The 14070-nt window shown below is 43.8% G+C and overlaps 2 protein-coding genes and 1 long non-coding RNA gene across 5 annotated transcripts in view; all 3 read left to right on the top strand.

The window, feature by feature from the left end:
• LOC125774685 (uncharacterized) overlaps positions 1-975 on the top strand; it is a 38309-nt gene extending 37334 nt beyond the window's left edge. Inside the window, exon 3 of the long non-coding RNA XR_007421100.1 lies at positions 171-975. This is a non-coding gene — a long non-coding RNA (uncharacterized LOC125774685). The remainder of the gene's footprint in view (positions 1-170) is intronic.
• A 6759-nt stretch (positions 976-7734) lies between these two features.
• LOC125769099 (origin recognition complex subunit 2) lies at positions 7735-13729 on the top strand. 2 transcript variants are annotated; one of them, XM_049437602.1, is made up of 4 exons: positions 7735-7854; positions 7935-8900; positions 8966-11267; positions 13616-13729. In XM_049437602.1, exons 2-3 carry the CDS (start codon positions 8099-8101, stop codon positions 10318-10320), a joined length of 2157 nt encoding a protein of 718 aa, XP_049293559.1. In that variant the 5' UTR covers positions 7735-7854; positions 7935-8098; the 3' UTR covers positions 10321-11267; positions 13616-13729. The 2 variants fall into 2 exon arrangements, with proteins under 2 accessions (XP_049293559.1, XP_049293649.1); XM_049437692.1 differs by having other exon boundaries at positions 7772-7864.
• Positions 13706-14070, top strand: part of LOC125771868 (contactin-1a) — a 29383-nt gene continuing 29018 nt past the window's right edge. For both annotated transcript variants that reach the window (XM_049443028.1, XM_049443107.1), the window contains exon 1: positions 13706-13798. In XM_049443028.1, the coding sequence (XP_049298985.1) occupies positions 13741-13798 (58 nt within the window). In that variant the 5' untranslated portion in view covers positions 13706-13740. The remainder of the gene's footprint in view (positions 13799-14070) is intronic.

Consider the following 14070-nt stretch of genomic DNA (forward strand, 5'->3'; position numbering starts at 1 on the left):
TATTTGAGTGAAAAGAAACTTATTGCAACAAATTCGCATTAAAATATATCACATTTAAAAATTTTGCTTTATTACTCATAAACAAGCAAGGATACGGCCTTATGAAATTTTCAAATTTTTAGAATTTTTTTAATTTATATTATTTTTTCCATTCTTTTATTTGCCGATAGAATTCGATTGGGGATAATTGCGACGAGGACAAAGTGCTTGCCTGCTGGAGGCCCTAACCGTGATAGAGCCTGACTCGGAAGCAGAGTATCAGTTGACGGCGACGATCTCGAGGTGGAAGAGGAGTTCTGCTACCTTGGTACGATCATAACTTCCGACAGCAACATGAGCAGCGAAATCCGAAGGCGCATTGTTCAGGGAAATTTTGCCTACTACGAGCTTCACAAACTCCTGCGATCCAGGAGGCTCCAGCAACCCACGAAATGCACGATATAGCGCACACTGATACGTCCGGTAGTCCTCTACGGGTACGAATTCTGGACTCTGCTAACGGAGGATGCCACGGTGGACTATCTCTAGTGGTGTATCTGAGCAGAGCGTGTGGAGAAGGAGAGCTACCTAAGCAGATATTCTGACAGTGGTCAAAGCAGGAAGGATACGATGGCTGGGGCACGTGATGAGGATGCCTTACGTTCCTCCCATGCCCCACGTTCGACACGAGATGTAGAAGAGCACAGCGAGCTCGTTGGCTGGATCAGGTGGAGTCAAACCTGTCGGACATCGGATGCAGCCGTGGATGGAGGACTGCAGCACTGGACCGAGTTTCCTGGAAACGGATTGGCGACCTCGCCATGTCTACGCGACGTGCTCGGCCGTGAGCAGGCCAGAAAAGAAGATTCTGTTACATATTCAAAGCATTATTGAGCGAAAAGAAGGGCGCAAAAAGTACAAATGAAATATTTCAATTCGGTTTTTTGGTTATAACTTTAGTACTAATGATCGGACGGGTAAGTAAAACACATGCAAAGATGCAGATTGAAATTCTACACAAATCATCCCAACATTGTTGATGTCTATCTCTTCACGTTTTCAAATAATTCGCAACGAAAGAAAACTTTGAAATATTTCACTTTGGATTATTTATCATAACTTTAGTACTAATGATGAAAAACACATGCAAAGATGCAGAATGAAATTCTACACAAATCATCCGAATAATGTTGATGTCTATCTCTTCAGGATTTCAAGTAATTCGCAAATAAAGAAAATTTTGAAATATTTCACTTCGGTTTTTTGTTAATAACTTTAGTACTAATGGTCGGACGGGTAAGTAAAACACATGCAAAGATGCAGAATGAAATTCTACACAAATCATCCGAACATTGTTGATGTCTATCTCTTCAGGATTTCAAGTAATTCGCAAAGAAAGAAAACTTTGAAATATTTCACTTCGGTTTTTTGTTAATAACTTTAGTACTAATGATCGGACGGGTAAGTAAAACACATGCAAAGATGCAGAATGAAATTCTACACAAATCATCCGAACATTGTTGATGTCTATCTCTTCAGGATTTCAAGTAATTCGCAAATAAAGAAAATTTTGAAATATTTCACTTTGGTTTTTTGTTAATAACTTTAGTACTAATGGTCGGACGGGTAAGTAAAACACATGCAAAGATGCAGAATGAAATTCTACACAAATCATCCGAACATTGTTGATGTCTATCTCTTCAGGATTTCGAGTAATTCGCAAAAAAAAACAAAATTTTGAAATATTTCATGAAATATTTCAAAAAAGTCAAAAGTGTCAGAGAAAAAATGAAACTTTTCATGAAATATTTCAAAGATGAAAAGTTTCACAGAAAAAATGAAACATTTCGTGAAATATTTCATGAAAAATTTCATGAAATATTTCATCAATTTTCGTGCCAACTGATTAATGAGGAGTCAAGGAGTCTAAAACAGTTGAAGTTGAGGGTCTAGGGGGCCTCAAACAGGTGCAGGAGGGGGTGCGACGGTGAAAAACCAAAAAAAAAAAATTGACAAAAAATTGGGCCCACGAACCGAAGAAAATGTGAAAAATCAAAGTGAAAAAATACGCTCCAAAATATGAAAATCTGGTACCATCGATTAGAAAAAAGCAAAGAAAAAATTGGGCCCACGAACCGAAGAAAATGTGAAAAATCAAAGTGTAAAAATACGTTTTGGTTTTTGAAGTGCTACCTCCTCGCCTGGTATGCTCTCCTGTTACTTCAAGCCATTTCGCCTGGTAGTTTTCGAAATCCAAAAGTATCCAAAAGTATCGAAAAAGTACCAGCTGCAGCAACCAAGTAACAGGAGAGCATACCAGGCGAGGAGGTAGCACTTCAAAAACCAAAACGTATTTTTACACTTAGGATTTTCAGATTTTCGTCGGTTCGTGGGCCCAATTTTTTTTTTGCTTTTTTCTAATCGATGGTACCAGATTTTCATATTTTGGAGCGTATTTTTTCACTTTGATTTTTCACATTTTCGTCGGTTCGTGGGCCCAATTTTTTGTCAATTTTTTTTTTTGGTTTTTCACCGTCGCACCCCCTCCTGCACCTGTTTGAGGCCCCCTAGACCCTCAACTTCAACTGTTTTAGACTCCTTGACTCCTCATTAATCAGTTGGCACGAAAATTGATGAAATATTTCATGAAATTTTTCATGAAATATTTCACGAAATGTTTCATTTTTTCTGTGAAACTTTTCATCTTTGAAATATTTCATGAAAAGTTTCATTTTTTCTCTGACACTTTTGACTTTTTTGAAATATTTCATGAAATATTTCAAAATTTTGCTTTTTTTGCGAATTACTCGAAATCCTGAAGAGATAGACATCAACAATGTTCGGATGATTTGTGTAGAATTTCATTCTGCATCTTTGCATGTGTTTTACTTACCCGTCCGACCATTAGTACTAAAGTTATTAACAAAAAACCGAAGTGAAATATTTCAAAATTTTCTTTATTTGCGAATTACTTGAAATCCTGAAGAGATAGACATCAACAATGTTCGGATGATTTGTGTAGAATTTCATTCTGCATCTTTGCATGTGTTTTACTTACCCGTCCGATCATTAGTACAAAAGTTATTAACAAAAAACCGAAATGAAATATTTCAAAATTTTCTTTATTTGCGAATTACTTGAAATCCTGAAGAGATAGACATCAACAATGTTCGGATGATTTCTGTAGAATTTCATTCTGCATCTTTGCATGTGTTTTACTTACCCGTCCGATCATTAGTACTAAAGTTATTAACAAAAAACCGAAGTGAAATATTTCAAAGTTTTCTTTCTTTGCGAATTACTTGAAATCCTGAAGAGATAGACATCAACAATGTTCGGATGATTTGTGTAGAATTTCATTCTGCATCTTTGCATGTGTTTTACTTACCCGTCCGATCATTAGTACAAAAGTTATTAACAAAAAACCGAAATGAAATATTTCAAAGTTTTCTTTCTTTGCGAATTACTCGAAATCCTGAAGAGATAGACATCAACAATGTTCGGATGATTTGTGTAGAATTTCATTCTGCATCTTTGCATGTGTTTTACTTACCCGTCCGACCATTAGTACTAAAGTTATTAACAAAAAACCGAAGTGAAATATTTCAAAATTTTCTTTATTTGCGAATTACTTGAAATCCTGAAGAGATAGACATCAACAATGTTCGGATGATTTCTGTAGAATTTCATTCTGCATCTTTGCATGTGTTTTACTTACCCGTCCGATCATTAGTACTAAAGTTATTAACAAAAAACCGAAGTGAAATATTTCAAAGTTTTCTTTCTTTGCGAATTACTTGAAATCCTGAAGAGATAGACATCAACAATGTTCGGATGATTTGTGTAGAATTTCATTCTGCATCTTTGCATGTGTTTTACTTACCCGTCCGACCATTAGTACTAAAGTTATTAACAAAAAACCGAAGTGAAATATTTCAAAATTTTCTTTATTTGCGAATTACTTGAAATCCTGAAGAGATAGACATCAACATTATTCGGATGATTTGTGTAGAATTTCATTCTGCATCTTTGCATGTGTTTTTCATCATTAGTACTAAAGTTATGATAAATAATCCAAAGTGAAATATTTCAAAGTTTTCTTTCGTTGCGAATTATTTGAAAACGTGAAGAGATAGACATCAACAATGTTGGGATGATTTGTGTAGAATTTCAATCTGCATCTTTGCATGTGTTTTACTTACCCGTCCGATCATTAGTACTAAAGTTATAACCAAAAAACCGAATTGAAATATTTCATTTGTACTTTTTGCGCCCTTCTTTTCGCTCAATAATGCTTTGAATATGTAACAGAATCTTCTTTTCTGGCCTGCTCACGGCCGAGCACGTCGCGTAGACATGGCGAGGTCGCCAATCCGTTTCCAGGAAACTCGGTCCAGTGCTGCAGTCCTCCATCCACGGCTGCATCCGATGTCCGACAGGTTTGACTCCACCTGATCCAGCCAACGAGCTCGCTGTGCTCTTCTACATCTCGTGTCGAACGTGGGGCATGGGAGGAACGTAAGGCATCCTCATCACGTGCCCCAGCCATCGTATCCTTCCTGCTTTGACCACTGTCAGAATATCTGCTTAGGTAGCTCTTCTTCTCCACACGCTCTGCTCAGATACACCACTAGAGATAGTCCACCGTGGCATCCTCCGTTAGCAGAGTCCAGAATTCGTACCCGTAGAGGACTACCGGACGTATCAGTGTGCGCTATATCGTGCATTTCGTGGGTTGCTGGAGCCTCCTGGATCGCAGGAGTTTGTGAAGCTCGTAGTAGGCAAAATTTCCCTGAACAATGCGCCTTCGGATTTCGCTGCTCATGTTGCTGTCGGAAGTTATGATCGTACCAAGGTAGCAGAACTCCTCTTCCACCTCGAGATCGTCGCCGTCAACTGATACTCTGCTTCTGAGTCGGGCTCTATCACGGTCAAAGCCTCCGGCAAGCAGGTACTTTGGATAGAGGATCAATGCGACGAAGACAATTTTCAGCCGCGCGTTTCAGTGGGGTGTACGCCTCGCACACCGCCGCAGATGTCGATGTCGATGTCATCCGCGAAGCCGAGAAATTGGAGAGAACGGGTGAAAATCGAAGCCCGCGCTTCTCATGACACCTTCCAGAGCGATGTTAAACAGCAAACAGGAGAGTTCGTCCCCTTGCCTCAGACCCCGGTGAGATTCGAACGATTCCGACAGCATGTTCGATACTCTCACCTTACACTGCACCCCATCCATCGTGGCCTTCAACAACCGTACCAGCTTCCCTGGGAATCCGTACTGCTGCATGGTGTTCCATAGTTCGGTCCGCTCTATGGTATCGTAGGCCGCCTTCAAGTCAACGAACAGGTGGTGCGTAGGAATGAGATGCTCTCGGGACTTCTGGAGGATCTGCCGTGGAGTAAAGCTTTGGTTGGTTGTCGATTTGCCTACAACAAATACAGCTTTGTAGCTTCCGACGAAATCTGTGGCAAGGGGCGCAAGTCTGCAGAAGAGTATTGGGGACAGGATCTTGTAGGTAGCATTCAGGACTGTGATGGCTCGGAAGTTAGCACAGTCCAGTCTGTCGCCCTATATGTACACTGGGTCTATGACACCCAGCTTCCACTCGTCCGGTAGTTCTTCCTGGTCCCAAATCCTTACGAACTGATGCGTAATCGCGGCAAGCCTCTCCGAGCCCATCTTGAACAGCTCGGCCACCAGACCATCGCTGCCAGCTGATTTGTTGCATTTCAGCTGTTTGATGGCACTGATGACTTCGTCCAAGGATGGCGGGGGCACAGCATATCTCCCTCCTCGTTGCGGCACATAGCGGTCGTGGGAGTAAAACCGCCTCGTGCCGCATTCAGCATCCTGAAGAACTTACGAATTTCCCTCGACTGGGAAAGCTGCTGCATCACTTGCTCATTCGACTCTTCGAAGCTGCGCTTCTTGTCCTGAAAGAGTCGGGTCTGTTGCCTTCTCAGTCGTCTGTAGTCTTCCACGTTCTGCGTGGTCTCGCGCTGGAGCATGCGGGTACGCGCTGCGTTCTTCTCATCATCAAACCATTCCTTCCTCTGGTTACGTGTTACGCGGCCAATAGTTCGATCGGCCGTGCTGCTGATGGCTTGCTCCATCATACGCCAATGGTCATTGAGGGACATCGCCTAGAAGGTGATGTCTTCCGGCAACGCTTCCCCAAGCGCGGACACAAAGTCCCTCGCCGCATCAGCTTGCCGCAACCGATCTATGTTGAGCCTTGGGGTAGGCTGATAGCGCAGCTTATTGACCGCGCACAGTTTCTGGCGTAACTTAACCATAACCAGGAACTGGTCTGAGTCGACGTTTGCTCCCCTGTACGTACGTACATCGATAATATCCGAGAAGTGCCTTCCATCGATGAGAACGTGGTCAATCTGAGAATATGTCTGCTGTAGGTGTAGCTGAAGCGGGGTGCGTGCTGGAAGAAGGTGCTGCAAATGGTCATATGCTCGGAGGAGCAGAAGTTTATTAGGCAAAACCCATTGTCGTTCGTCAGCCGGTGGGCGCTGAAACTACCTATCATGGGTTTGTATGCCTCCTCCCGTCCGACCTGAGCGTTAAAGTCTCCGATGACGATCTTGACGTCGTGTTGTGTGCAGCGGTCGTACTCCCTTTCCAACTGCGTATAGAATATCTCCTTATCGTCATCGGTGCTTCCAAGGTGCGGACTATGCACGTTAATAATGCTCAGGTTGACGAACCGTCCACGAATCCTCAACTTGCACATCCGTTCGTTGATCGGCCGCCAACCGATTATTCTCTTTCGCATCGCACCTATGACCAGGAACGCTGTACCGAGTTCATGCTTTTCACCACCGCTCTGGAAGATCATGCAATCACTGCGGTAGAAGCGCTCCATAACTCCTTTCCAGCGCACCTCCTGAAGTGCTACTATACCGAAGCCGCGGGCCCTCACCTCGTCCGAAAGAATGCGGGTACTTCCGGGTGCTGTGAGGGATCTGCAGTTCCATGTCCCAAGTTTCCAATCGTAGTCCTTGTTCAGTTGCGTGGGTCGGTATCCGTTAATCCGATGCGAAATTTCTTGATGTCCTTTCGTTGCGTTTGTATTGCGGGTGGGTTGCAAGGCCTCTCCCCCAACCCCCTGTCTCGTCGGAGGGCCTACGCGTCCTAGCTGTTTTAAGTCCCGTAGGGTGCCAGGACAGAAGGGACATCCAGTCGTACCTAACATGGAGAACAGAATATTTTTTTTTATTAATTTTTTATTCTTTTTTAATTTAAAGCATTATTTGAGTGAAAAGAAACTTATTTCAACCAATTCACATGAAAATAAATCAATTGAAAAAATGTTGCTAAATTTCCCAAAAAAAGCTTCTTCTTCTATTTTCAAATTTATCGAATAGCGATTTTTCGCTGAAAATACACGTATAGCGTCTTTTCGCAAGTTTTTTTTATATGGAGTTTTTCAAAAAAAATTCTGAATCGCGTTCGCAAACGCAACAATTGCTAAGCGTTTAGTGACGTGGTAACGATCTGATGTAACGAATGTGTTACAACGCGCGTTACATCAATAATGGTTGGTGTATCGACTGTAAACCACGCCCTCTAGTGAGCAGTAGCGTAACGTTAGGAAATATTTTTTTAATGAATTTTTTAACAAATTTGTTTGCTTATAAATTTGGGATGGACAATAATACCCTCGTTTGTCAAATAGTTTCTTTTTTGTTTTAAATTCAATTGATTTAACAAATTTTTTTTTTAAATATTAAACAAAGAGCACAGATGTTAAATTTTTCCCTGAAATGTAAACGCACGAAGCGAACGCAATTTTGACACATTCTGGTGGCGTTCGACACACAACCGTTTTGCGCGGCAAAACGTAAACATAACAACGAGAGGTGCGTTTGGGTAAAGTTTTGTTGTTTCGATACATTTAAGATATGTTAAATGAAAGTAATTTTTGTTCATGTATTTTTAGACATCCAAATCACATCTACTGTGTTTTCGTGTTCTGTGTGTAAGCTGGCTTGTGACTTCATTGCTTTTTGCGAAGATTGTCTTCGGCATCGACCATAACTTTAACCGGTTTTACCTCGATGTTTGTAGTTATCTACCCAGCGTCTAGTTGCATTGTGTAAAAACATGAGTAACAGCCATTCAGAGGACTATTCGGAGGAGAAAAGACAGAGGAAGAAAGACCTATCAACAGTGGTGATCGATAGTGACGAAACGGGCAGTTCGAGGGATGAAATCGATAGCAGCTGCGACAATGAATCGAAGCAGCGATTAATACTGAATCAAGAAAAGCCAAGCAGCAGTGTTCGTCGATCGTTGCGCGGTTCTCATGCAAAAGACTACGCGACAAGCAAGGATTTATCACGGCGCCGTGATAGGAAAAATGCCAGTACAACTGAAACCAGCGATGAAGAAACGGATGGGGAAAAAGAGAAAAACCATCACCAATTAGGGCAGCAGCTTGATCGCGATACGGAGGAAATTGCAGTTTCAGGCTCGAAGGGTAACGAGCGAAAGAAAGCCAACTCAGCAGCTGCCGACAATGTTCGTCGCTCGTCCCGTATTACATCGCCGAGTGTGCGTTACTCGAAAGACTACGTAACGGAAAGCGCAAAAGCGAAACGGCACGTCCAGAGCTCGACCAGCACGGACGAGAGCAGCATGGACGAACAGGAGGACCATGAGGATAGTTTGGAAATGCTGAACAATAAGGTGGCCGCCACGACGTTGTTCGAGGCAGAGAGGGATGTGCCCGGGACGGGTATTTATGGTTTCCAGACGCCAAAGAAACGAGGCTCAATGAGTGCTCTTGCGCAGGCTAGCAGCGCGACACGTACGCCACGTACGCCTCGGTCGCCCCGTTGCTCGGTAACCGTATTTGGTAACGTGCCGACAACGCCACTTCATGTGCGAAAACAGAACAAGAAAGGTATGCGTACGATCGCCATTTTATGCGTTTTCTTGTTTGATATGAGATTTCTTTTTTTGTTTTAGAGTTGTCAAAGGCACTGCAAGCCTCGATGCGGCAAGATTTTTCGGCTAGTGAGAGTGATTACAACCCGTCGGACGAAGAAGACGACGATGATTCCGTTTCTGACGATGATGAGGATAACGCCACTGCTTCTTCTGCTGATGAAACTGTCAGTGAGCGTTCACAAAAGGGGCGCAAGTCACAGACCGGAACAAATATCGCACCACACACGCCGGCAGTTCCGGTTCCGGCTAAGCTACCGTCACAATCGGCTGCCAACGGTCAGTCAACAAGAGCCCGCACCACCCGTAGTGCATCGAACAAGCCCGACATGCAGTACATTGTGGAGAGTGATAACTACTTCTCTACATTTACCAATGCCAAATCCGTCACATCTGACCATACGCTCGATCGGCTGAGTACGCCACGGCTACCGCAGGATGTTCTGCTACGGCTGCTGCAGGAAACGAATGCGTCCTCGACGCATGCATCCGCCATACAGGATATGCTAGCGGAGCACGAGCAGCAATTCACCCGCTGGTTGTTCCTGCTGAACGAAGGGTTCAGTGTGTTGCTGTACGGGCTCGGTTCGAAGCGTTCGCTGCTGCAAACATTCCACCACAAGCTGCTAGCCGACCGTCCGGTGCTGGTAGTGAACGGATTCTTCCCCGGCCTAACCGTCAAGGATGTGCTCGATGCGGTGGCAAACGATTTGCTCGATCTGCAGCTGCAAACGTCCGTCCATCATGAAACGATCGATGAGATCGAGTACGAACTGTCCCTGCAGCCGGATCTGCACGTGTTTCTGCTCGTGCACAATCTCGACGGTGTTGCAATGCGCAACGACCGTATGCAGGCGACAATGTGCCGGCTGGCCAGCATCCCTAACATCCATCTGGTTGCGACAATCGATCACATCAATGCACCACTGCTGTGGGACGCTTCCAAGCTGAGCCTGTACAACTTCTGCTGGTGGGACGTAACTACCCTGCTGCCGTACAGCGTCGAGACAGCGTTCGAGAACTCACTGCTGGTGCAGAGCGGCGGTGCACTGGCGTTGTCGTCGATGAGCAGCGTGTTCGCATCGCTCACCACTAATGCACGCGGCATCTTTATGGTGATTGTGAAGTATCAGCTAGCGAACAGTGGTCCCGCAAACGCACAATATCCCGGCATGCAGTTCAAAGATCTGTACTGGTCGTGTCGCGAAGCGTTCCTGGTCAGCAGCGACATTGCGTTGCGTGCACAGCTGACTGAGTTTACCGATCACAAGCTGCTGCGTATCAAACGGTCGCTGGACGGTTCGGAATATCTTAACATACCGATCGAGCACGGTCTGCTGAAGCGATTCGTCGATGAAAATGCGAAGAGATCGTAGAATGCGTCTTTTTGTTTAGTTTGGTGAATAATTTTCCTTTCCGTGTTGCTCATTACACTCTCACATATTGCATGATGTCGAAACCTGTGTTGTGTTTGTGGTCTCTAAGGACATGCGAATTTTGAGAAAAAAAAGAAGAAGCGCTTCTGTCCGAAACACTCAAGAGGAAGAATTTATTCCACAATATCCGACATTAATTCAATTTTTTAAACATTTCCCGTGGCGAAGGTAAAAAGGTAGATAGTAATAATGTGTTGTTTGGTGATAAATATTGACAAGTTTATATCCCTATATTTTTCTGGAATAGACCAACAATATTAAATAATATTTAATGAAATAGTTGAAATTAAATATTTTCTAAGGTTTCAAATATGCAAAAGGAACAAAAAAAAAACATTTATATTCTGCGCTAAAATATGGTTAGGAAGAATTTAGAAGACGCTTCCTTTCATTAGACATTACTAAATCATATAACGCTTGCTTTGACTCCTTCAGCACAGAAACCATCCTTAGACGCAGACTCGTTGCCGTGCCGAACGCCTTTTACGGTACCGTTCTGCTGGTTCGGCGACCGACTCAGTCAGTACACACTGGCTGGCGGCACCGGGCACATCCTTGCTGCTCTTGCTACGAACGTACGGCACCCGTTGTGGGCGCCCGGGACATCTCCTTTCTCCTGGTTTTTTCTCACCACTATCTCATCACCCGGCTCGGCTGTTTTGTTATCCGCTAGGAGCGCAAGGAGAGCCTTCCAACTTTTCCTTTGTTTAAGCCACACACACACACACACATACACACATTTTTTTCCTTTCCAAAACACTCGCTTTACCGGTTCAAAGGGTATCCTTTATCCCGTTCTGTTAGTATCCTGTTAGTGATAATTTTATCCCTTTAAATCCTGTCTGTACCGTTTTGTGAAGTGAAGTGTCCGCTGGCTTTAGCACAAGGTGATTAAACACAATCGAATTTGCTTGTGTTAAGATAAGAAATCGTGAAACATCTGCTTACGTGAAACTGTATATCGAATCAATCGATTCAAGATGTCGAACGTTGTTTACCAGTGTTTCTTACTCTGTTCGTGTAATGTATTCGAGAGAAGAAAAAAAAGCATAGTTTAATGTTTATTCCCCCGAACCTTGTTTTGGGGGAAACTTTCCTTTCTTTTTACTTTTTTTTACCCCTCTGTGCGTTCGTACACATGCGTACCGCCTTGACAAGCGCCCGACAGTAGGCAACCGGCATAGATTTTTAGTCCGTATCCTTGAGCGTTACCGCTTAGAGAGCACGGGCACGAAAGGAACGCAAATAACGGCTAGCAATAGAGGGTACCATCCGCGTAGTGTGTGGTGAAAGTATGTTTTCTTAGCTAAGGATATGCCTCGCGTTTGCACGGAGCAGAACCGCGTGCCCGAGTGTGGTTCAAGATCAAAACAAAGGGAACGAAGGGCTTGCATACTTGCGATAAAAGAACGAGAGCTCACTCTCAAACCCAGAAAAAGAGAAAGTGAGAGAGAGAGAAACATTGCGCGTTTCGTGTTTGAGATTTCTCCTGTATACTGAAAAACATATATCGAAATAGGGAAAGAAAGAGAGAGAGATTCCAGAGTCCATTATGAATGCATCTCAAAGCACGTGCCTATTACGTGAGTCCTTGCTAAGTAAACGAAAAAAAAAACGTAAACACACTTGTAATTGCTGTGAAACTTTTGTTTTCATTTAACTAGATAGTAATTCTAGTAGATTATACTACTAAAAATTATATTAGTTTATTCTCAAAGCTTGAGGAGTTGGATAGAAGAACTGTTACTACGCCATTCAACAGCACAACAAAAATTACAACGAGAAAGTGATTTAAAATCACCATCAGTTAGGATGTAATGCATAGTTTCCAGATGTTACAAACACGAAAAAAAACCAAAAGCGTGTTGAAGTATTCAAAGCAAACAGTTTGAAGTACCCGTTAATGTCGATTAAAATGGATGAAATCTAAAAAGGGATTTCTAATGCTAACAAAATCTCGTTTGGTTCTTTCTTTTGATCGAGTAATCCATCCAATACGCTTAATCCACCATACTGCACACACTGAGGCTGACGTGTACAGGCGATGGATGGTAAAATCTAAATAATGCCAAAATCCACCTTCACAGGTGAAAGTGATTAAAACTCAGTCAGACGGTGCAGAAAATGATATTACAAAAAAATACTAAGAGAAAATTGAAAAGAGAAAGAGAGAGAGAGAGAGAGACAGAGAAGAGCGTTTTGCTAGTAAAGGTCGGGTTCGGTGCGTCGGTTTAGACGGTTAAATTCGAATCTTGAAAGAGTGAGCCTGCGCATATGCGTTTCCCAATTTGTGTGTACATGCGATGCTACTAGCTTCGCACTATCAAGGAAGATAACGCCAGTAAGAGAGAACAGGAAAAAGCTAATACTGCACAAAACGAGAGACAGAGAGAGAAAGAGAGTGGGTGAGCATATGAGTGTATGGCTTACATGCTCATGAATTTCTCGAGCTTCGTGCAGGGAGATGCAAACTGCCAAGACGCCACTGGCAGCTAAAGGGGTGTGGGGAGCTAGATTATACAACAATACCATAAATATCAGGCCAGTAAAAAGGGTAGGGTACACGGCAATGGATGAGACGGATGCCGAATCCAAATCGCTCGCTGGACGAAAACGTCACCGACAGCGACGACGACAGCCCGACACGACGAGTCTCGGACAGCTTTGGTGTTGTATAACCAAACCATTTCGCAGGAGCAGCAGCAGCAAGCAGTCACAACGCACTACGTTGCGAACCCGCACGCTACCCAAAGCTGCGTTCTGAACTTCCGGTGTGCAATACAGAGATACACACAGGCACACACGCTTTGTATCCATTCGCCGCGAAATGATAGGACGGTAAACATCTGCTTAAAGCGCAACGAAGGAAGAAGCGTCAAACGGCATAAGTGACAGACCGTTGGTGGCTGAAGATATATCAAGCCCAACAGTGCTCAGGCAGGATCTTCCGAGTGCGTGTCCGTCTGTGTTCGTGCTAGTGTGTGACAGGTGTTGTGTCCACCCGGCGTACGTAGCGCCGGTGCGTGCTGATGTACGCGGTGTAAATAAGACGCGAAACTACGCGAACCGTACCATCCAGACATTACGCCAGACAGTGTTGTAGGGGTACTCCCCGGCGGGGGGTTAGGGGACAGTGGTTGTACCGACATCACATTCGAGAGTGATCGTTTTAATTCCTACCCTTTCTCTCATCCCCGTATCCTGATTCTGCCGGTACTCAACTCCTCAACTTCAGTGGATTCAGTGCACCATCAACGGAGGCCTGGGTTAGTGTTTGCCTTTTCCACGATCAACCGTCTATCGCCATCATTGCCGTCATCGACCACCATCCATCCCCAAATGCGACAATAGTATGGAAGTATGTTCGCCGAAAGGAGCATCCTGTGCCGTTTATATAATACTTTAATTTTCATGCACCGTAAGTACCCCGTTTCGTGTTATCCTTTATGTCCTTTATGGGTGTTGTTTTGTGTGCCGTACCACCGCGTGGAAGCTGGCGTGCGAACTACGTAATCTAATGTCGTAACGTCCCTGTGTGACGTCAGGTGGATGCATTAGCAGTGGCGGGAATTATTCGTGAGGATCTTTTACTGATTTTCCAAGAATTTTGGAACCTTTCTTTTGGCAATACTCTACATTCTGTATGTGTGTGGTCATCGTTTACTTACGGAATGCGGTAGCTTTCTTCTG

This window comes from Anopheles funestus, chromosome X, assembly GCF_943734845.2.
Source record: "Anopheles funestus chromosome X, idAnoFuneDA-416_04, whole genome shotgun sequence".
Taxonomy (NCBI): domain Eukaryota; kingdom Metazoa; phylum Arthropoda; class Insecta; order Diptera; family Culicidae; genus Anopheles; species Anopheles funestus.